Source organism: Enhydra lutris, unplaced genomic scaffold, assembly GCF_002288905.1.
Source record: "Enhydra lutris kenyoni isolate GAN:26980312 unplaced genomic scaffold, ASM228890v2 scaffoldscaffold13, whole genome shotgun sequence".
Taxonomy (NCBI): domain Eukaryota; kingdom Metazoa; phylum Chordata; class Mammalia; order Carnivora; family Mustelidae; genus Enhydra; species Enhydra lutris.
The window spans coordinates 28,301,430-28,326,657 of NW_019154097.1; the positions used below are offsets into that span (position 1 = coordinate 28,301,430).

General features: G+C 38.3%; 1 protein-coding gene across 1 annotated transcript in view; it reads right to left on the reverse strand.

The window, feature by feature from the left end:
• LOC111146303 (ring finger and CCCH-type domains 2) overlaps nt 1–25,228 on the reverse strand; it is a 47,235-nt gene that overhangs the window by 11,491 nt on the left and 10,516 nt on the right. Inside the window, exons 4-10 of the mRNA XM_022501797.1 lie at nt 22,389–22,622; nt 14,099–14,274; nt 10,282–10,482; nt 9,666–9,798; nt 9,434–9,552; nt 8,081–8,193; nt 504–812 (exon numbers count right to left, since the gene is read on the reverse strand). Coding sequence (XP_022357505.1) covers nt 504–812; nt 8,081–8,193; nt 9,434–9,552; nt 9,666–9,798; nt 10,282–10,482; nt 14,099–14,274; nt 22,389–22,622 — 1,285 coding nt within the window. The remainder of the gene's footprint in view (nt 1–503; nt 813–8,080; nt 8,194–9,433; nt 9,553–9,665; nt 9,799–10,281; nt 10,483–14,098; nt 14,275–22,388; nt 22,623–25,228) is intronic.

Here is a 25,228-nt window from a genome sequence, read left to right on the forward strand (position 1 = left end):
TAAGATCAAACAGCTAGAAAACAGTAAGCCGGATTTTGAACCCAGAGAGTTCAGCTGCCAAGAGTACCCTCTTAACTACCACACATCGTTATGGAGCACAGAGAGGAACTGTTTTGACTGTAGCAGAGTCTGGAGGCTGGAAGCTCAGCATCTCACCTTGCTTAGGTTTTTACTTAGTTCCCTTTTGGCACTTCTATGACTCGACCCTAAAGTTCAAGGAAGTTTAAGTGTGAAAAGTTTAAGTGAAAAAAACCAATTCTGATCCAGCCTCTTCAGTTTATAGTCAAGGAAAACAAAACCCAGAGATGAAGTGACTTTCCAAGGCCACAGAGCTATTCAACTGCAGAGCCAGGACTAGAACTCAAATTTTTTGGTATTTAGTGCTTTCTTTAATGTGAAACAATCTGCATAAAAATTCTGATTAACTGTTTTTCCTTAGGGTAAATAAAAATACTCACGCATTTCTAAAAAATTCAAAGTAACCATTTTTACCTAATACTTACTTTTCAGTGACAGACTCTGCAGAAGGCCCAGTAGCATTCTGACCATTAGTGCCAACCTTCCCCACCTTCTTCACAGTCTCCAGAGCTCTTAACGTACTGTCAGTACTACGTGGGATTAGCTGGGAAACACTGTTTTCTGCATTTGAAATTCCGTTTGTACTTGGAACAATTTTCCCCGTTGTTTCAGAACTTCCTATGACAGAAATGACATTTCCGGCTGTGGTTGTGACAGTGTTGTTTACACCAACTTTATTTAGAAGAGGAAATGTTCTTACAGTTGCATTGATCTTTTTGTTCCTTAATCGATACCTGTTTCAAAAACAATCAAAATATCAGTGAATATTTCACTACATCTTACTCTGAAGGGAGAAAAAAAGGACAATTGGAAAAGACTTAAATAGGAGGAACAGCTTTAAAGAAGTTTCTTCAGCTAAATATCAAATACAGCGTACATCAAACTCCGCTGTGATAGCTGCCACATGAAAATATATATGCCACACATACACACATACATGTATGTGGGCACATAGTTAATATAGCAAGCACAATACATATGTATTCAAAGAAGCCTTTTGAGGGAGTAAGAAGAGATCCTTTTGAAAATTTTACATAATTGGAATATAAAGTATATTATACAAAAAATTTATTTAGCAATGCCAAATGAAAAGGGATGAAAAAGTTGACAAAAATTCTGATATTACCAAATTGTTGAGAGTATTATGTAAATTTTAAAAAATTATGAAACTGGGGCACCTGGGTGGCTCAGTGGATTAAAGCCTCTGCCTTCGGCTCAGGTCATGATCCTAGCTAGGGTCCTGGGATCGAGCCCTGAATTGGGCTCTCTGCTTAGCAGGGAGCCTGCCTCCCCCTCTCTCTCTGCCTGCCTCTCTGCCTACTTGTGATCTCTGTCAAATAAATAAATAAAACCTTTATTTATTTATTTTTTTAAAAAGATTTTATTTATTTATTTGACAAAGAGAGATCACAAGTAGACAGGCGGGCAGAGAGAGAGGAGGAAGCAGGCTCCCCGCTGAGCAGAGAGCCAGATGTGGGGCTGGATCCCAGGATCCCGGGATTACGACACGCGCCGAAGGCAGAGGCTTTAACCCACTAAGCCACCCAGGCACCCCTAAATAAAATCTTTAAAAAAAAAATTATGAAACCAAAACTCATTCTTAAACACTGTAACAAAATATGGAAATTTAGTATTATATTTTTCAGATTAGTTTATGCCTAAAGTAAAAAAGTTATTTGAATTAAAGGCTTTTCTGATAGTAATTTCAGGGTTTTATTTATAGTAGTCAGATATAACACTCTTTTTTTTTTTTAAGATTTTATTTATTTATTTGACAGACAGAGATCACAAGCAGGCAGACAGGCAGGCAGAGAGAGAGAGGAAGGGAAGCAGGCTCCCCGCTGAGCAGAGAGCCCAATGAGGGGCTTGATCCCAGGACCCTGGGATCATGACCTGAGCTGAAGGCAGAGGCTTCAACCCACTGAGCCACCCAGGCACCCCACAGATATAACACTCTTAATAAATACAGCAATCTGATCTTGAAGTCCATTTAAGAAAATTTGTTTCCACTTGTACAGTTCAAAAACTTCATTCTAATGTAGTCCTAGTCAATGTTTCCTCTAATACTTTAAAGTGAAGAACAACTGTTACATGAATAGAAAACGACTACACACATTTGAAGTCATAATTACATATGCCTAAATTAGTCTGATACTAATGTTATACAATCAAACATATGGTAATTAAATATAAATAGCGTTATTGATGAGCAATGCCTTCACAATAGCCTCCCTTTCAATCCCTCAGTATCTATAAACAGCCTCATTACTCAATCCTCCTCTTCTCCCTCCTTCTCTCACTCTCTCTCTCTTTTACACACACACACACACACACAGACACACACTCTGACAGGCAGGTGGGAGCTCAATAAAAGCCAAGTATCCCCAGAAGAGACTGGCTGAGAGTGCAGTGACAGAACACAAAGTTTAAAAAAAAAAAAAGAAGAAGAAGAGATTACAGCCAGTTTATATATGTCATCTCAGAGATTCTGGGGGGCCACTGATTATGAAGAGGGGACGAGTAAACGTCTACTTTAGAAAGGCCAACTGGTAGTGTGGAGAGGCCTGCACTTTCCTCAACATGCTCTCTGAAACCTACTCTTCATTCTTCACCTCTAAAGGTTCTTGCACAAAATACCCAGTTGCTCCTTGCTTCCCGTCTTCAAAGGACAAATCTCAGCTATCCTTAAGATTACTCTGGCAGGCAAAAGACAAAGTTGTGACTGTGACTATCTTAGAAGAGGTATAAGAAGTAAAACCTCAACTAAGGGAGGTAAAGTCAGTGACAAGTCAGGATACATACTGGATTTCTAGCAACTAGGCAGCTAAAGACTTGGACTTAGGGTCTGGATCTCACACTTTTAAAAGCTAATTGTTTCCTATTCTTTTAAAATCATCTTTGAGCTCCCTGAAGTACTCACTCCCTGCCTTACCCAGCTTTGAATCCACTATCTGCCATTAATTCCTCCCTTGTAAATACCTTCCACTCCCTTGGCTCACTCCCTGTGTTGAACTCACCTGGTAAAACCCTAATCTCTCTCATTCTGGGCCTTCTTCTCAGGAGCTGAATGCTGTGGAGAAAAACCATGCCATCACACTTTCTAGACTCCCTTCAAAATTATGATCAATTATTTAAAATGGCCAAGCAATACATTAATACACTTCTCTACTAACCTCACTTTCTCATCTCTAACATCCTTTCCACCTCCACTCTCGACAGCTCCTCTGCTACTGATGATACCGCCTCCCACTTCACAGAGAAAATAGATGGAACCAGAGAAGAATTACTTCTTTTACCACCAATTCCAGTAAACTTCCTGCATCTGTTAACTACATGCTCCTCAAAAAAAGGGATAGAGAGCTCCTGCTCCTAACTCAGGCCAATCTTGCCGCTTGGGTTCTACCAAGGGCCCATCTCTCCACTTGAGCCCCAGATCCCAAGCCCATCTGCCTTTGAAAAGACTTCCTATAATGATCTGTTGTTCTAGTGCACCATCACTTCACTTAGGTGTCTCCTTACATGTCATATCCTCTGAGATACCTCCCCAGACCATCTTATCTAAAATATCTCCCCCTTCCCAATTGTTCCCTTTCTCCATACCTTGTGTTATTTTTCTTCACAGCATGGATCAGTACCAGGTATTATGCTTTCTATTTATTTGCGTTATGTCAATCTTCTCTACTACACTGTAAGCCCCATGAGAGCAAGGATTTTTACCTTTTGTACCCACATCTCTATTTTCAGCACATTATACAGTGCCTGTGCATACTAGGTGTTCAATAAATATTTGCTGCATGAATGTGGAGTAAGCCTCTAACTTCATATGGCCAAGAGAACTAACTACTGATTTTCTACCCCAAAAGCATTTCCCATCTCAGTAAAATACAGTATTTGGTTATGCAGGTCCCAAACCTCTGAGTCATTCTTGATTTTTCTCTTTTCTTTAAAGTCCATATTCAATCTATCAGTTTTATCAGCCTCGCTTCTGAAATACATCCCCAATCTGACCACTTTTCATCATTTCCATTACTATGGTCCTAGGACGAAGATACCAATCTTGTGCCTGAACCATTGTAGTAGTTTAACTGGTCTCCAGCCATGCAGACACTTAGTGACATTTTTAAGACAAAATTAAAATCTCATTGTTGCAGGGTTGCTGGCTGGCTCAGTTGGTAGAAAATGAGACTAAATCTGACCAGGCTCCTGAGCTCAAGCCCCAGGTTGGGCAAAGAGCTTACTTAAAAAATAAGTAAGATTTTAAAAAAAAAACCTCATTGTTGCATTTGAATAAAACCCTACAATGCCTTCCAAATTCCTCACCGTGGTCCATAAAGCCAGTAAGACCTGGCCCTTGCCTACCTCTCTAATCTTATGTCATTCTTCTCGTTCTCCATCTTCCAGACACACTGGTCTTATTTGTAGTTCCCATGCATGACAAATTTGTTTCTACCTCAGACGTTCCTGAATTATGTTATCAGTAACTGAAATTGTGTTTACATGTTTACTGTTCCTCTTCCTCCACTAGAAGCACCTCAAATAGTACCTAGCACTTAACAATCATTTTTATACATATTTGTTGAACTGGTTGATCCCAGACTTTTGACACTTTCCAGAATGTAGCAACTCTTGAAAACATGATTCTAATACTCTACATTCTAAGATACATTCACATAAATATTTATTTTTAGGAGATTGTTGGGAATTTACATTAAGTTTGGTTAGAGAGATGCACAGTAGTGAAAGCAGGCTGGAGTAAAATTAATTTTAAGTAAAACGAATGTTTACTCCTGGTATACTACGTGAAATAAGACAAAGGTTCTAGAGGTAGCAACATGTATTCTTTTAGCCAATTGGACAGTGACATCTTCCACTTCCTTAATCCTTTGTACCATCCTGTTTCTTCTTCTTTTTTCACACAGCAACAAAGAATGTAAGGCTGGGTGGAAATATGAATTGTAGATTATTTGTTCTTCAACATAAATATACCAAATATATGTATCAGATACTTGCTAAGTGCAAAAAATATCAAGATTAATTACCCATGGGATAATGAAGTCCAGTGAAAATACAAACATGCAAATAAATAGCTGCAATATGAGAAGAGAACTGGACGTTATAAAGGATAAAGCACTACACCAGCACAGAGAAGAAAGCAACTAACTCTGCCTGGGCAGTCAAGAAGTCCTCAGAAGGAAGTTGACATCTGAGTTTGATGAGGAACAGGAGCTCTCCAAATAGAAAAGAGAAAAGCATAGGATACAGAGGAACAACAAGGGAAAGACTGAAAGAATTTGTGTAGTAGTGAATGGTGACTAATGAGATGTATCTTAAAATTATAAAGACCGCAAAAGGTAGAGTAAGGCTGGAAAGCTACATTAGGACCAGATCCCGCATGATACACTAAGGAACCAATTTAGAATGTAAAGCAGAAGATGGACGTGATTAGATGCTTATTTGCAAAAGAAAATCTGGGTAGCAATGAAATATCCAGGTTGAACATAGATGCCAGGTTAAAGGCCAGCAGAGTACTAAATGGATAAATTGGGTAAACGCTTGTGAAACACTAAAAATGGTACCTGACACCAAAGAGACCAGTTAATTTGGCTATAATTATTTTTATACTACTACTATTATAATTTCAGACGAGATAATAAAATCCTGAAGTAGGTAATGGAGATGGAGAGAAGAAAACCAGCTTAAAGATGTAAGAGGTGAAATGGCTTTTCAGCTGGGGCACCAGTTATGGGTGGAATGGCAATGAAATCAGTTTCTCCTCTGACCTTGTTAAATCTAAGTACTCCCAAGCAAGGTCCCCTAAAAAGTTCTACTTTAGCTAAGAAGCTCTATTTCAGGTATGGGCAAGCTCAATAGATCTCCTAGAGTCTCAAAAAACAGACTGATGTAAAACTCTGTACACAGAGCTGCTTAGACTGGGTGCAAACAGCAGAGGGCTCCTGCAACCTCTCTAGGCTCTTCCAGTAGGGGGAAAAAAAGAGAACCATGTTTCTTCTCTCCTTTTTAATGCACACACACATATCATCTATCATGTTGCTGCTGCTGTAGAGCTCATTAGGTACAGGGGCCAGTGCTAGCAACTGAGGAGAGGCGACCGTAATCAACAAGACAGATACAGTCCACTGAGCTTACACTGCAACAAGGCAGACAGTCAATAGAGCAGAGGTCAGCAGGCTACCTCTTGTGGGCCAAAACTGCCTGTTCATTGTAAATAAAGTATACAGCTATGCCCGTTTTATGCACTATAGTGGCTTTTTTGCTACGATGGCAGAATTGAGTGGTTGTGACAGTTCACTGTATGATCCACCAAAGTGAAAATATTTACTATCTGGACCTTGACATAGAAGTTTGCCAACCACTAAAATTTACCGATAAGCATGGCAAAGAGGGACCTGGTTTAGTATGTAATATTGGGAAGATCCCCCCAAAGAGTGAAAGATAAGCTAGGTGAAAGAAAAGCTCCAAAGGCAAGGCCCCAAGGAACAGCATGACATAGAAGACCTGAGGTGGGAAGGAGCATTCTGCATTCCAGAGACTGACAGAAGGAAAGCGTGGTCTGAGTACAGAATACAATTTGGGAGCACTGTGATGAGATCAGAAAGATGGTAGATGATGATGATGCAGGGCCCACAATCTAGATTTTATAACTTGATCCACAGGATAATGAGAAACCCCTGCTTCTCATTATTTGCAATGAGCAAATATATAAAGTTCTCCTTGTTTTGTGGGGAATGATGGGTTTGGGGGTAGGCAACAACAGCTATAAGATGACTAGTTAGGAGGCAATGGCAGACTGAGAAAAGGGGATGATAATTTGGACTATAAGGCTGGAAAGAAGAGTTCAGAAATGAACACCCAGGCAGGAAGCTGAACTGACTCATTGACTAAGATAAGTAGGTGAGAGAAAGGTGACAAAGATGGTGTCTTTAACAAGGCATGTGTAGCTGGCTGGACAGGGTACCCCAAGGGAGAGCAGAATGAAAGGTGGGAGAGGATATATGGGAGGAGAAAATTAGCTCAACTTGAGCTTAAAGCGTCTAAAAACAAGAGATGTCCATTAAGAGTTGGTACACAGGTTGATTCAATAGAAAGGCTGGAACCAATTTTTGGCAAGATCTCAATGATGAATGTTTTGGTTAAGAAACAGAACAACAGGGGCACCTGAGTGGCTCAGTTGGTTAAGTGTTCACCGTCAACTCAGATCATGATCTCAGGGTTCTGGGACCTGGCCCACGATGGGCTCCCTGCTCAGGGGGAGGGGAATGGGACAACAACTACTGCTTCTTCCGCTCCTCCCTTTGCCCTTCTCCCCAGCTCATGCTCTCTCTCTCAAATAAATAAAATCTTAAAAAAAAAACAACAAAAAAAAACCCAGAAACTTGGACAATACATATGCTAAAGAGACCAAAAGCCATAAAAAGAAAATGTATTTGCTGTACTGTTTTACCTGTGACTTTGCTTCAGTTGAACCTGAGCAAAAGTAAGACTGCATGGAGGGGTGGTTTTTTTTTTTAATTTTTAATTTTTAATTTTTTATAAACATATATTTTTATCCCCAGGGGTACAGGTCTGTGAATTGCCAGGTTTACACACTTCACAGCACTCACCATAGCACATACCCTCCCCAATGTCCACAACCCCACCCCCCCCAACCCCCCTCCACCCAGCAACCCTCAGTTTGTTTTGTGAGATTAAGAGTCACTTGGAGGGGTGTTTTTGTTCTGCACAGGTGCTTAGCAAAAACATGGATTCCAGCAAAATAATGGTCTAAAGTATGACCCTTGAATAAGGTTCTAAATCACTTATCATGTTATTCTTGCTCCCAAAGCGAAAAGGTACAGTTTCAAAAGAAAAGATTATCTTGCAATCTAAGGAATTCTACAATGAATCACATCTGCGAAACCCACCACAAACTTTAAGACTAAACAGGACACTTTCATAATGACCCCAAATTAAACCCATCTGAAAAAGAATTTTCATAACTTACTTTTCAAGCTCTTCCTGAGAATGGGCAAAAGTACAGTTTGTTCCTCGGGGACACCCTCCTTGTTGACGCAGATCTCGGCACATGCTAGTCTTGTATTTGCTGTTTGGTTGAGGCTACAAAAAAGAAAATTGGTGTGTGGAAAAGTGAGGACTCTTGGAATTTCAGAATTTTATGATTAACCGCTTTAGTTCTTTTTCAGGTTAGAGAGGTTATTCTTGTGCTGAAACAACTGCCATTCCACCATTTCCCATTAGGCATTATATAGGGTAACTCTGAACTGCTGTTTTAAATATTCCTTCTGAGGAGTATCTGAACCTGGTTCAAATGTTATGTCTATTTATTTGTCAGGCAATACAATGCCCACAAAAATAAAAGATTTTCTCCTCAATTCATTGCTGTCTTAAAATGATACCAAAACAAATGATTTAAAAAGCATTTAAAGGCCATAAGCTTTGTCCACTTAAACTTTCCCAGAAGAGGTAGAATACGATTTCCACCGAAAGTGAAAATTTATGAAACCAAATTATTTGTCAGCTTGAGGGTACAACTTTCTTCTTAGGCTTGGAGCTATTTAAGTTCATAAAGACAATGAGGCAAAATGTAAGAACCTCATCAGAACTGCATCAAAATTTGAGATGGCATTGTTAATTCTGCAACCTTAATGATGATGAAACATTTATCTGTCAGTTAATGTTTGAATATTACAATGTTTTCCAATAGAATAAGGATAAAAGAGTGAAAAGATGACTTTTGAGAAGATTTGATTCCAGCTCTGTCACTTACTGCCACCAGGACCTTAGATTTGTTATTTAACCTCTTTAAACTTCAGCTTAGGAATAGCAATTATCTTGCAGGTGGCTGTGAGGATTAGAGATCATATAAATAAAATATCAAATATAGGAACTTGGCTCACAGTGACGTAATAAATGGGCATCATTATTAGAATAAAAGATTATACCTTAACTCCTTCTAAAGTACATTTCAAATATTTTAAAAATTCAAACTCCACACATTTACAGATTTATTTGTATGAGAGCAATCGAGAAAAAAAGTAACAATTTCCGTAAATTAGAGAAGAATTAGGCAAAATGTCTGGAAAGAATCATTGATCTTACTCTGTCAAAAACACTGACAGTGAACTCATGTTCAAGATACTCTCCCAATGGTTGCTATGCTAGGAATTATTTGTCAGGTATACTAAAACTCGAGTTTCTCCCAAAAGAACAGAGATAAGAGAAACCTAAAAGAGCACAGTCATGTAAGAAGTCCATTAACTGAAAAGCTTGTTCAAGATGTTCAGGATGAACCTCTGTTAGAGGCAACAGCTGTCAGAAGTGCAATGTATGTGCTTACCTGAGGTGTCTCATGGCCTTTTCTACTATAATTTTGTATGAAGTCCACAAGGCCATGAACCACTGTTTTAACAGCTACCATTGCATTTTCTAGCTGCTCCCAAGTTGGCGAAACAGCATCTAAAATAAGCCGTCAAGGGGATGGGGGGGAAGAATTTGTTAGCAGTAATTCTCTTGTGTTATTTACCTCAAGGGTAGAAAAAGTGTAAGCAACTGAATATTTTTTCACATACCTGGATTAGGGTCTATGTTTGCAAGAAGTTCTAAATGAGGCCTCAGTCTATTTAAGTTAGCTGGGTCACCCGTCCGTTGCAAAACAATTGTCAATTCCTGGACGCTCTTTGCAAATGATTCTGGAGACTGCAGCTACCAAACAGAAAACAGGATGGCTTTTACTCTGGTTCTCATGACACATCTGTATTCAAGTACTTTATTCAGTCAACACACTAAACAGGTTTTCAAGTGTCTTCAGATTCCATAGTACAAGTATCAATGATGAATGCAATTTTCACCTCAGAATCTGCCCTATGAAATTCATCATTAGACACTTAGAAAACTTACTTATTATAAGCCATATTCGCTCTCTGGGGTCAAAACACAAATTAACCACAGACTCTGAAAGTCAGGCTGCTTTTATGCTACTACCCTGTATGTGCTTCCCCGTTGCCTCCTGTCACTTATTTTGCAAGTTAAAAGATAATAAAAAGAAATAAAGAAAATAATATAGAGTCAGATATTTAAAAACATAGGACTCTCCCAACTAGTTGTGTCTTTAGTTCCTTTAGAACACTGGAATGCTCTTCTAAGTAAGAGCAAGGATATAAAACAAACATCACTAATTTCACAAACCTTATCAATGATAGACTGCATGTGTGATTTATGTGCCAAGTCACCATACAGAAGTGAGGACCACTGCTCGGGTGAAATACGGAGTCCTGCTTCCATAGCAATATGAACAATTTGGGCATCATGTTCTCTGCGTAATGCTTCATAACTCCGAAATTCTTCCTTTAGCTGCATCAGGGAAGAGTCTTCATCCCTTTTGGTAACCTAAACGATAAAACGGAGAAAAAAAGGCCATCAGAATTGGTCTGCTCTCCCTGCTTCTCCAAAGAATTTTTTGTGGGGAGAGTAGAGATACCAGATACCAGACAAAAGAAGGTGAAATGAAGAGAATACCCTCATCACAAAATCTTTTTGGAATGAAGCAGAACTTACATAATCCAGCACACAGTTTTGATTTCTGTCAATGAAAGCAGGAGCTGATAGAGAAGACACTTCTAAACAGAAAATTATAGTATACATGCTATTATAATGCTCCATGGCAACATAAAGGAGATGCAATTAAATCTGACTTGGGGGAGAAGGAAGGGATAAGAGAGAAGGCTTTCCCCACTTGAAGGCTACGTAAACTGAGTCTTGACAAACGAATAGGAGTTTCCAGGTAAGAAACAGAATCCTAACAACAGTAGCAAGTGGTGAAACAGAAAAATGAAAGAGCAAAGCACACAGAATTGAAGGCTATGATAGAGTCTAGACAAGAATCAGAGAGCCTTAAAAACTGTGGTGAGAAGTTTATATATTACACTGGAGGGAATGGGAGGCCACTGAGGACTTTTAAGCAGAAGAATGACAAATCACTCCAGCCAATGGGTAGACATGTATTAGCACTGTCATGTGACGATTACGAAATCTTCTATCAGGGCACGTGGGTGGCTCAGTTGGTTAAGCGTCTGCCTGCAGCTCAGGTCATATCCCCTAGTCCCAGATCGACCCCCACATTGGGCTCCCTGCTCAGTAGTGAGTCTGCTTCTCCCTTTGTCTCTCACCCCTCTCGTGTTCTCACTCTCTCAAATAAATAAAATCTTTGGAGGGAAAAAAAAGAAATTTTCTATCAACACAAAAATGACCATTAGGGGGCGCCTGGGTGGCTCAGTGGGTTAAAGCCTCTGCCTCCCGCTCGGGTCATGATCCCGGGGTCCTGGGATCGAGCCCCACATCAGGCTCTCTGCTCAGCGGAGAGCCTGCTTCCTCCTCTCTCTCTCTCTCTCTCTCTGCCTGCCTGTCTGCCTACTTGTGATCTCTGTCAAATAAATAAATAAAATCTTTAAAAAAAATGATCATTAGGATATTTATACAGCCTTAATTTATACCTGACTTAAGTAATTTAAAAAACATAAATTCAAAAGCTTACAGTTTCACATACCCTACTGAAATGGTCTAATTCTCCAAACATGCAAATGTATAACTAGATAAATGATATCATTTATTGTGGAAATTATCTAAAACTTGCATAATGAAATTTGAAACTTGGCTAGGATTCAGAATACCTAGGACTAGTACAGACTCTGAAACTCAGTCTGGACAAATCATTTAAACTGTTCAAAATCATGATTTTCTCAGTGGCAAAATGAAAATACCTCCAAACCACCTCACTGGCTGTTTCTGTTGCTGTCACATGAGACAAAAGTAATATGACCCCAAGAATATGAAGATGGGAAAATCAAGTTATCATCTGAGAATTAACAGTATCAGTTCAAAATCTCTTTGGGAATATGTAATTACATTATAGAAAAGTATGGGACACCCAAAATTCTAAACAACACAATCATAGGTATAATTTAAGAGAGAGCAGAGTATATAACTTAGAAGTCATAAAAATCTATATTCTACCCTAACCTACTTAAAGAAACACTGAGGAAACAAAAAGAATTATCAACCTAAAAAATAGAAGAAAGAAGCCCAAGCATCAGACGACAACTACCATATAGGCTACAGGGTGCCTAGTAGGCAGCCTAAGCACCTATTCACATGAGTAGTAAAGACAGACCCAAGTGGCTAACAGAGCTGGTCAAATTAAAGTTCTCACTACCATGCATCAAAATCACCTGTGAAGCATTAAAAACTTCAATTTCAGGTAATCACAATTCCTGGCTTTGAAGACCACAAATTTAAAAAGTATGCATGAATGCTCAAGTCCCACATCAGATACACCAAATCAGAATATATCTGCCGATGGGACCAGGAATGTATACTTTTAAAAACCCCATAGATAATTCTGATGCAGATCATCAGCTGGGATTCACTGCACCAAATGTTGGAATCAGTAACTCCCCTTCCCCTTGTGCTGATTCCATGCTACTCAAGCAAAGGCGTGATACTCTTTGGCAGGAAAATATCTACAATATGATGATTTAAGTCATGTGAGAGCTGCACTTCTCATTACAAATTAATAAAACTAATCATCCGTTGTGGGTGACCTTGGTAAGGGTGTTCTGTTCCTGAGGAAAGATTCTACTGTATGCACCCACAAAGTTCACATCTCTAAGCCTATAAAAATCAAGGAAAGAGCTTTGACAATGGTGATTTTACTAGAGTAAATGACACCCGAGAGAAGCCTTTGGGCAGTCCAGTCAGTATGGTATCTTTTTATTAATCTAAACACTGCTTCAACACTTTAAATTAGGGGTGAGTGAGGATGAAATGAGAGCATAAAATTGAAATCACTTTCTATACCAGTGTTATTCAAATGTCAGATATTCGTAGCAACTGTAGATGTATGACTATCATAAACCACAAATCAGTATGATTCCTATGAGAGAAAAAAACACATTAAGTCACGAATACACAGTGTGAGAACCTAGTCAGTCACTTCAGGATGATAAATGATGTCTGCAATTTGGTTGCTTAGCCAAAAGCATAATACGTGAGGAACCAGGGATTCATTTCTATTGCTGCCCGTAAAGACACAAAATCAAGCACTGGAACTGTCAGGGAGATAGTGTCCGAGCCTCATTAATGGAGATAAGTGAGTTCATTTGAACATATTTCCATCAGCAATTACCTGTTATTTCAAACTAAGCAATCTGCTGAAAAACTTTTTTCTGTCTCTACTGTTTTCACTCTTGGACTGTAAAACCAGCAAAATAGCTTTGGCTTTTGAATTTTGATGTTTTACTTTTACAAAAGCCAACGGACCTTTGCAATTCCAAGTCTTTGGGCCTTTCTTAAGATCCAGCCAGCAACCCCTACTCTTATAACTCGCAGAAACTTCCAAGGATTCAGCCTACTTTCCACCACTCTCGATACCTGTAATCACCCCAAGTCTATAAGACAATGCAACCACATTTCTAAATATCTTGGGGTTTTTCCATCTTCTTCACCAAAACAAAACATACCCAAAAAAATCACACCTCCTAAATGCAGAGTGGGGCATGTACCTCAACTTTTCACTCTCTTGTCCTGAAGGCAACATTATAGGCCATCTTCAGATTAAAGGCCATAATCTAATAACAAGGAATAAAATAAAAATAGTAACAGGAAATGGAAACATTTACCAACCTTTTACGTATTTTTACAGAGTTTTTCCTTTTAAGATGGGAAATTCATTTGAATTAGACTTCTTTAGCCTACATTCATTATTCTGAGAGTCAAGTTTACCAAACTACTTCCTTATGCTCTGGCTTGTGTTACTGACACGTTCACCTCTGTTTATGCTCAAGAGGCAGTATCACAGATGCAAGCAATGCAGAAGGAAAACAGTTTCCTTTCAACTCTTGGAAGCATTCTGCATTCCTGGAGCCTCTAGACCAGGTTAACGCCCATTTTAGAAAGCCTCTGTCTCATACACAGACATGGGCTGTCTAGATAATAGTTTGCTACTTACCTTGAAACATGAAGCTCGATACAGTAGTTGCACAACATGACCAATACTTGTTTTTGATGCCTGAGGAAATCTTGGTTCTAGTCTTTGCACAACAAAAAGTACCAGTACTTTCCTTGAGAGAGCAGAACCATCTTCTAATGCTAGCAATACCAGCTTCAAGGCCTCTTCTTGCATAGCTAGAAGAAACATGAATTCACAATAAATAAGAAACCCTGCAGATCACATCTGTCAGTTTTTTGGGGGGATATTAGGTTCATGGGCGTCCATTATCCACAGTCTGTATTTCATTAGCACAAAAAGAGGACATCATGCATTAAAAAATGCAGTTTACTTAAACAGCAATCAAACAAAATATAATTTCTACTAAACCATTTAGAACATAAGTCAACAGAACTTAAAACTTATCTGCAGGTATTTAATAATCAACTAGATAATAATAATGTTATAGTGCAAAGAAACAATCCTCATTTACAAAATACATAGAAATACTCTGACATACTAAATAACATTTAAGGATACATAGCAGCTTTATGGTAAATGGTAATTTTTCTTTGATGCTTGAGACTGTTACTTTGCCTGACAACAATTTTGCACATGATATTACCCTGCAGATGCAATACCTAAAGAAGGTATTAATTTATGTTGTTTTCCAGCCAGGGATGTATATAGTATAATCTGAATCTAATCTAATCATGAGGGAATATCAGACAAACTCAAATTAAGAAACTTTTAATAAAATAACTGCCTGTTATTTCAGGGCAGTTGTGGGGCTCAGCTCTTTAAGCGTCTGTCTACCTATGACTCAGGTCATGATCCTAGGTCCTAGAATCAGGCCCCACGTAAGGCTCCTGGCCTAGTGGGGAGCCTGCTTCTCCCTCTTCACCCGCTTATGCACTCTAACAAATAAATATAATCTTTAAAAAAAAAAAATAACTGCCTGTATTCTTCAAGAATACCAACATCAGACAAAGAAGGGCTGAAGAATGGTTCCAGATTAAGGAAGACTAAAAAGAGATGATAAATAAATAGAATAAATGATCTTGGACTGGAATGTCTTCTGGAAGAAAATAAATTCCATTAAAGACATTTTTGGAATAACTGAAAAAATGGGAATACAAACTAGATTTTAGTATGGCATGTAAGTTAAATTTTCTTAATTTGATGAACATACTGTTGTTAATTAGTATCCTTGTTTTTAGGAAATACATTGAAGTATAAAGGGATAACGGGGCACTGAAATATGCAACCTATTCTCAAATAGCTCAGAAAAGAGGATAAGGACAAACAACAAAGTAAATAAAATATTAAAAACTAGTGAATGTGGATAAAGAGTATACAGGATGGGAGGTGGGTAGGGCAAGGGTGGTTGGGTTCTAGACACTGGGGAAGGTTATGTGCTATGGTGAGTGCTGTGAAATGTGTAAACCTGGCGATTCACAGACCTGTACCCCTGGGGCTAATAATACATTATATGTTTATAAAAAAATAAAAAATTATAAAATTTTTTTAAAAAGTATACAGGAATTCTCTGCATTATTCTTGCAACTTCTGGGTAAATCTGAAATTATTTTAAAATTAGAAGTTAAAAGTGTGTTGGTTCTCAATTAAAACAGTGGAACTTCAAAGCTGAGGGCTCATCTAGAATATGGATTAAAAATCAAACCCTTGGGACGCCTGGGTGGCCCAGTCGGTTAAGCGGCTGCCTCCAGCTCAGGTTATGATCCCAGGGTCCTGGGATCGAGTCCTGCATCAGGCTCCTTGCTCAGCAGGGAGCCTGCTTCTCTCTCTGCCTCTGCCTGTCACTCTGCCTGCTTATGCTCTCTCTCTGACAAATAAATAAAATCTTAAAAAAAAAAATCGAACTCTTTTACAGGGGAGGCAATAAGGTCAAGGTTCATAACTAGTTAGCAGCAAAACTGTACTTGCACCAAGGACTTTTTAAAAAAAACTGAGGTAAACTTCAGACAGAATTAACTGTTTTAGAGTATACAATTCACATGAACAACCATCAGGTCTATCTAAGAAACCTACAGCCATTACACAGTCATTCCCTATAGCCTCTACCCCCCAGCCTCTGATAACCACTAGCCTGTAGTCTGATTCTATAGATTTACTTTTGTGGATACTGTAAATACATGGAATCATAGAATATGGGACCTTTTTTCTGGCTTCTTTCACTTAACATAGTATTATTGAAATTCACCTACATTGTAGCATGTATCGATTTTAATTATTTTTTAATTATTATGCTGACTTTACATAGAAATGAAAATATTTTATGTGTTTCAATTCTTTCTGTGGCTGAATAATATTCTATTTGTGTTCAAAGCACATCTGGCCATCCATTCATCAGCTGACGCACGTGTGGATTGCTTCCACCTTTGGACCACTGTGACGAATGCTGCTGTGAACACTGGTGTACAAGTATTAGCTTGAATCCGTTTTCAGTTCTTTGGGATATATACACAAGGAGTGGGATTGCTGGGTCATAAGGTAACTCTGAGTATATGAGGAACTGTGAAATTGTTTTTCACAGAGGCAGCACCCTTCTGCTTCCCAAGTTTCACCCACATCCTCACCACCATCCTTTCCATTTTTTAGACTACGGCAAACCTAACTGATGTGAAGTGGTATCTCATTGTGATTTTGATTTGCAGTTCCTTAATGACTAATGATGCTGAGAATCTTTTCAAGTGCTTTTTGGCCATGTGTGTACCTTCTCTGGAGAAATGTCTGTTCATGCCCTTGGTCCATTTTTTATATTGTGTTGTCTTTTTGTTGTTGAGTGGTAGAACAAAGGATATTTGATACCCAGTGTAGTGGTCCTTGGGTCAGGTAAATAATTATGAGGAAATATCCAAAGGCAGTATTCTTAAATTACATATAAATGTAGATTTTTAAAATTATTTTTTCAACGTAACTTTGTATTATGGAAAATTTTCAACATACATAAAAGTAAAGATCACATGAACCCATAAGATAGCTGTTGCCAGTTCTTTTTTTTTTTTTTTTAAAGATTTTTTTTTTATTTATTTATTTGACAGACAGAGATCACAAGCAGGCAGAGAGAGAGAGAGGAGGAAGCAGGCTCCCTGCGGAGCAGAGAGCCCGATGTGGGGCTCGATCCCAGGACCCTGGGATCATGACCTGAGCCGAAGGCAGAGGCTTTAACCCACTGAGCCACCCAGGCGCCCCTGTTGCCAGTTCTTAACCACTTTTCCAGTTGGCTTTGGCTGGAGTGTTTTGATGTAAATCCCACACAACATAGTACTTCACCCTTAAATAATTCATTATATGTTTCTAACATGTAAGGACTTCATAAAAAATTATATACCATTATCAATTTTTAAAAAGTAATATATAGCCTTACTATCATCTAATATCCAGTCCACGTTGAATTTTTTCCCACTGTCTCAAAAAACTTCTTATAGTTGCCTTCTTTAGTAAGTATCCAAATAAAGTCCATATTGTTTTTGTTGATATGCCTTTAGGCTTAAAAAATATATACATATACTAGCTTTCCGCTATCCTTCACCTTCCCATTTAAGAGAAAACACAGTTTTTCTCTGAATTTTTTGAAGAAACAATCATTTTTCTAAACAATTCCCAACATTCTTGACTTGGCTAATTTTGTGCTTATAGTATTTCTAAGTATATTCATTTAACCTCCTTATTTCATGTAAACTATAGGCTTGATTAGATTCAGAATGAGTTTTTGTTTTTTGAGGTTTTGTTAGTTTTTCTGCCAAGCTCACTTAATATTCCCTATATTACATAATATTACATAAGGAGACACTTAAGGCCGAGTTATCTCACCTTTAGCAATGTTAGTAGGTTTAGTAATGATCAGTGGGTTCAGGCCTCATGCATCTATAGTAAATTTTCCCAGCAACCTTACATCTAATGTTGTTTTTTTTTTAAGATTTTATTCATTTATTTGACAGAGAGAGATCACAAGTAGGCAGAGAGGCAGGCAGAGAGAGAGAGGAGGAAGCAGGCTCCCTGCCAAGCAGAGAGCCCGATGCGGGACTAGATCCCAGGACCCTGAGATCATGACCTGAGTTGAAGGCAGAGGCTTAACCCACTGAGCCACCCAGGCACCCTTACATCTAATGGTTTTAACAGCCACTAATAATTCTTATGTAGACCCACTAATTCATCTGAGGTTGTAAATGTGTGATTTTTCTAATTTTGACACTTTTTTTCTAAATTTATTAGCTGGAATTTTGCTAAATGAGGAAGCTACACTCAACACCCTGAGAAACTGTCCTTGAAAACAGTTTGTAAAGGAAAGGCAGAAAAAATATGCTTGACTTTTATTCTACTCTTGCAATTTCTAGAATAATGTGTTGGCATTATTTAGCAACTGCCAAAGATAACCAATTAATTTTTCCTATACCACCATTACAAGATCATGGGTTTCCACAAATTTCCATATGTTTTTAAAACATAAAACATGTTTCTATATGTTTTAATCCATTATATTCATTATTCATTTTGATGTTCAAACTGTACCACTCATATACAGTGGAAGCCCTAATTCTGACAAGATGCCAATGATCTTTGATAGCATTTTGTTTTTTAGCCCAAGAATTCCCAGGTTCAACTTGTACTTCCCTACCCTAGAACTGGAATATGGCATTTAACTAAAGACTAAAGAGCCGTGCTTCTTTTTAGTGGGCAATGGTATTTATTAAGGATCACAATCCGTGTGCTACAGCTAAGCCCTTTCAGTGGACGGATCTAGGGAACAGGCATTTTTAGAGAAGGAAAAGTAAATGAGTCTATACTCACACTGACAATTCAAATTTAAGATGAAAGGGTTTTTATATAAATTCTTTGATTTCATACTTTTTTAAAAAAGATTTTATTTATTTGAGAGAGCGAGCAGAGTGAGAGCAAGAGAGAGAGAGAGAGAGCACGCATGAACGGGGGTGGAAGACCAGAGTGAGGAGAAGCTGACAGGGGGCTCGACCCCTGGACACTGGGATTGTGATCTGAGCTGGCAAACTCCCAACTGAGCCACCCAGGTGCCCTGATTTCACACTTGTATCTTTTCTTTTATTTTTATTATTTTTTTTAAAGATTTTATTTATTTATTTGACAGAGAGAGATCACAAGTAGGCAGAGAGGCAGGCAGAGAGAGGGGGAAGCAGGATCCCTGCTGAGCAGAGAGCCCGATGATGCGGGGCTTGATCCCAGGACCCTGGGATCATGACCTGAGCTGAAGGCAAAGGCTTAACCCACTGAGCCACCCAGGCGCCCCATATCTTTTCCTTTAAATGCTGAAAATCTTGGTTCCTGATGGCATTGACATAATTACTTACTTGCTTTATGCTACTGTGTACCTGAATATACCTTAGGATTATACATCCCACTAAGAATATAAAAATCAAAAACACTGTGTTCCAAAGTCACCTGCAGTAATTCACTCCAGATGAATATGCAACCAATTTAATGTATGTTTCAGCTTTTTTATTTTTAGGTATTGTTTTGTCTTACTCTTTTTTTTTTTTTTTTTTATAATATTTTTTTTATTTATTTGGCAGAGAGAGATCACAAGTAGACAGAGAGGCAGGCAGAGAGAGAGAGAGAGAGAGAGAGAGAGAGAGAGAGAGAGGGAAGCAGGCTCCCTGCCGAGCAGAGAGCCCGATGCGGGACTTGATCCCAGGACCCTGAGATCATGACCTGAGCCGAAGGCAGCGGCTTAACCCACTGAGCCACCCAGGCGCCCTGTCTTACTCTTTTTAATTAAATTTTAAAATTCATTTTTCCTACACACTGTTTTATAATTACATAAAACATGTACATGAGTCCCAAGTATAAAATACGGTACACGGAGAAAGGTCTAGTTCTGTCCTGCTTTCCCTTGATTCCTTCTTCCTCTATATACGTTTATTACTTCTAAATTTCTCCTACCACTGTTTCCTTCGGAAAATACAAACAAAAGCAGACAATGGTTGTTTCTCTTTCCCTTTCTTAGATAAAAAATACTATATTAAGCACACTATTCTGCACTTTGCTGTTCTTGTTTTTAAAGATTTTATGTATTTATCTGACAGAGAGACTGAAAGAGCACTAGCAGGGGGAGCAGCACAGGGAGGGGGGAAACAGGCTCCCCGCTGAACAGGGAGCCTGATCCCAGCATCTGGATCACCCAGGTGCACCTGTTTTTTTGGTTTGTTTTTTTTCCGAAGTAAGCTCTACACCCAACATGGAGCTTGAACTCATGACCCTAAGATCAAGAGTCCCATGCTCTACTAACTGAGCCAATCAGGCACCCCTTTTGCTTTTTTTTTTTTTTTAAACTTAATGTATATAGAGATCACATCCTAGCAAAACATATACATTGTCCTCATTCCTTTCAACAGCTGCAGAGTACTCCACTGGAAGGATATACCAGTTTATTAAATACATCTTTTCTTCATAGACATTCAGGTTGCTTCCAGATGTTTGCTATTACAAATAGTACTTTGTAACTATGCATTCTAGGGGCGCCTGGCTGGCTTAGTCACAAGACCACACAACTCTTTACCTCAGGGTTGTGAAGCTGAGCCCCACGATGGGTGTAAAGATTACTTAAATAAAAAATAAAAAATAAAAAAACCAAAAAAACTATGCATTCCATATTTTTTGTTGTATCTCTGGCAAAGATTTGTAGAAATGGAACTGTCAGGCCAAAGAATAAGTGCATATGTGATTTTGGTAGAAACTGTGGAATACCTCTTTTTAACATGTGTACCACTTAGTACTGCCACCATTATTGGATGAAAGTACCTATTTTCCCACAGCCCTGACAACAAAATATACTGTCAAACTTCTGAATTCTACCAATCTGATACATGAGAGATGGTCAATATAATTTTCATGAATATTTCTCTTGCTATATATGAGAAACACTGAGTATATTTTGTATGTTTGAGGGCCATTTATATTACTTTTTCTCATCCATGTTGTTTATATCTTTTGCCAATTTTTCAATTGGGTGGCTGATAACTTTTGGAGTTTTTAGAAGTACTTTACATATTAGTTATATTAGTCCTTTGTGATAGAATACAAACATTTATCTAAGTTTGTCATTTTTTTACTTTGCTGATATTTTCTGTGATTCAATTTAAAAAATATTCAGTCGGGGTGCCTGAGTGGCTCAGTCGTTAAGTGTCTGCCTTCGGCTCAGGTCGTGATCCTGGGGTCCTGGGATAGAGCCCCACATCAGGCTCCCTGCTTGGTGGGAAGCCTGTTTCTCCCTTTCCCACTCCCCCTACTTGTGTTAGCTCTCTCGCTGTATCTCTCTCTGTCATATAAATAAATAAAATCTTAGAAAAAATATTTAGTCATGTATCAGTCTTTTCTGTTACTGCTTCTGGATTTGGAGTAAAATATAGTGTTTCCTGGGGCGCCTGGGTGGCTCAGTGGGTTGAAGCCTCTGCCTTCGGCTCAGGTCGTGATCCCAGGGTCCTGGGATGGAGCCCCACATCTGGCTCCCTGCTTTCTCTGCCTGCCTCTGCCTACGTGTGTTCTCTGTCAAATAAATAAATAAAATCTTTAAAAAAAAAAAAAATAGTGTTTCCTATATTAAGTTATAGAGGAATTCACTCTTGTATTCTTTATTAGTTGTATGATATATTTTTAAATAACTAATATTTATGACCTACTTGGAATTTAAGTAGCTATGGTGTATAAGAAATATATCCAATGTTATCTTTTTCCACATCTATTCAGTTGTCCCATGTCACTTACTGAAAGTTTCCGTCACACACACTCACACACAAAATTCTACCTGACTAAAGTTCTAAATCAGAAAGGTAAAACAATAAAGCTTCTAAAAGGTAACAGAGAAGTGTACTTCATTCATAACCTTGGTATAGATTAAGATTTTTTAAGTAGAATGTAGATGGTAATAACTATGAAGGCATCATCCCCAGTGGTTCTTATTATTTTTTTGTTTGTAATTTCTGTTTTCCAATTTTTAAAGACAATTTTAAAATTTCTTTCATTAAAAATCTGTATATCTGTATAATCTTTGGCCTCTCTAACTCGGTTCTTTAAATTATAAAAGTGGATCTGTGTCACTTCTTTTTAAGGCTGCTAAATATTAAATGAGAAATTTATTCTAAGATGTTACAGCACTATCACATAGATTATGATCACAAAAACTGATTTATCTTTAATTATGTCAAGATATGTGAAAATAAAGATGGGCTGACTCTGGGGATTCTTAGCTAACTCTAGAAATTGTCATCCTCTTGCCCTGATAGCCAGTAAGAGACAAGATAGTGATCTATCTTACCTGGCCCCAGAAACTGGCATCCTCGAGCCCTGACAGCAGCCCACAGGTTGGCAGACAATTGCTGGGGATTCTGGTGCTGTAATATTAGTTCTGTTACAGTTCTTTCTCCAAGTGAACGGGCTGCTCGCATCGCTCTGACACGACCTTCTTCCTCCACCAGTTGACAGTTTACAAGTGTCACCAGTTTCCTTTGCATTGGACGGCTCAGTGCACTCTGGTTCAAACTAGCTACACCTTTAAGAGAAAGGAAATAAAGTTTTTTCAATTAAATAAGACAAGTTAATTTTCGTTATCCATACTTAACTATGAAGCCATATTTTGTAATGAGTCCTTCTACTGTTTTAACAAGTGTCCTGAATCTATTTATTACTATTCTGTGGTAACAGGAGTCTAATTTGCAATTACTTCAAATTTTATTTAGGTATCCTGTTCTCTGAATTGTATGTGTCCCTCAAGAGAGTACTTTGGATTTAGTTAGACTGTTCTCCATCCAGTTAATTAATGAAAACTTTAATCAAAAGTATGATTAATAACAGCTCTAACTTTATTGTATACATGACATTTAGAAATACAAATTAATAGCAAGCTCTTAGATCGTAATCCCTTTTCCTGAGGATATGCTCCAGCAATTCTTTCCTCTCTCCTGTATCATCACTTCTTCCCTTTCTATTTGACTGCTCCCATCAGCACAGAGTAAAAACAAGCAGACTGTTATTTTATCCATCTTAAAAATAAGTAAATCTTTTTATTCATCCATCTTTGCCTGACTCTGCCCCATTTCTTTCTTCTCTTTTGTACCAAATTCTCTAGTATTGTCTATATTCACTATCTCCAAATTCCTTGCTTCACAATATTTAAAACCTATTCCAATCAAGTTGTTGCTACTATCACTTCATCAAAACTGCCTGTTCATGACAATTACCTCTACTCTGCTAAGTCAATGGTCAATTCTCAGTCCTTTACCTTACTTCACCTTCAGCCCTCAACACAGATGATCCTCCTAATTCCTTTAAACACTTTCTTTACTTGGCTTCCAGAACACTCCATTCTCCTGTTTTTCTTCTTTCCTTTTATTCCAGGTCTTCTCCTCTGATTTAACCTTTTCTTCCTGACTTCTTAATGTTAAAGGGCCTCAGGACCCAGTTTGTGTTTTCTTCTTAACATCATCTTAACCAACCTTATTAATTGCTGTAAATACTACCTGTATGTTAAGGACTCCCAAAGATAGTTTCTGTACCTCATTCCTTAACATATATCCATTGGTTACTCAATAGCATCCAAATGAAGATTTGACACCAAACATAACATGACTAAAACTGGTGATCTTCCCATCTAAACTTGATCTATCTTCAGTATTCCTTGTCTAGGTTGATGGTAATCTCTTTTTCTAGGTGCTCAGACCCCAAAGCCCAGGAGTCATCTTTGATTCTGCTCTTTCTCTCATGCCCCACACACCATTATTCAGGAAATCCTCTTGATTCTACCTTCAAAATATATCCACGCCATTCACTTCTAACTACCTCCACTGCTACTCTTGGCCCATTAGCCTATAAGCCAATACCCTGCTCCCTTTTACACTCACCCTCACCCTTTCACACCGCATTCTCAACAAAGCAGCTACACAGAGCCTAGGATTGTGTCACTCCTCTGCTTAAAACCCTAGAATGAATTCCCAGTTTCACTTGGAGTAAAAGTTCAAGTCTTTAAAATGGCTTGCAAGTCTACACGTTATCTGGTCTTACTACTTCCTTTCATCTATGTCCTACTGCTCTCTCCTTAACACACACTACTCCAGGCACACTCTCCTATTATTGTTCTTTGAAAATACTAGGCATGCCTTGGGGACTTTACTACTGCCTCTCTGGAAAAGTCCTTTTTTTTTTTTTCCCTTTCAAGATGTATTTATTTATTTGAGAGAGAAGGAGTACAAGGGAGAGAGAATCCTAAGCGGACACTATGCTGAGCACAGAGCCCAACATGGGGCTCCATCTCAGGACCCTGAGATCATGACCTGAACCAAAACCAAGAGCCGGACACTTAACTGACTGTGCCACTCAGGTGCCCCATCTTTACTGCCTCTCTGGAACACTCTTTTCCTAGGAACCTACTTGCCTATCTCACCTCTTTCATCTCAAGTTTAGAAGCTAACTTCTTAAAGCACCTTCTGTAAAACTTCAATCTGGCCTTATCCCCTCACCCGGACATTTCTGATCCCTCTAAATGTATTTTTACTTTCGTAATGATTATCAATCATAACATACTAAGTAATTTTTATTATGTTTACCATTTATTATACTTTTTCCCTTTTCTAAAATGTAAGTGCTATAATGGCAAGCATTTTTTTTTATGGCAAGCATTTTTATTCATATAAGCCAAATACAAAAATACTGCCCAGCACTTAGTACATGATTGTTAGGTATCTTTTCAATAAATGAATGACTGAATTAATGAGGTAGATAGGCTGTTTCTCAAGGAAATCACTATGTCCTCAGTATTCAACAGCATAAAGCACAGAGCAGGTATAAAATAAATACTTGATTGATTCATCTATGATGTGTGGGTCACTACATATGCAGTGATGAACAAAACAGAATTCTGTTTCTGTCACAACACTTAAAATAATTTATTGCACTTATATGCCTATCTCCCTCAATAGACTGTGGGCTCTGTGAAGGCAGGGACCCAAACCACAGCAAGTGCTCAATAAAATTGAATGAATGATTGAATGAATACATGAAATTGTCTTAGTATGACCTATCAAAATTAATATTCTGCTACAGCACTATTACTTTAATGAATAGGAACTGTAGAAATCTCAATATGTAGTGTCTGATGAATTC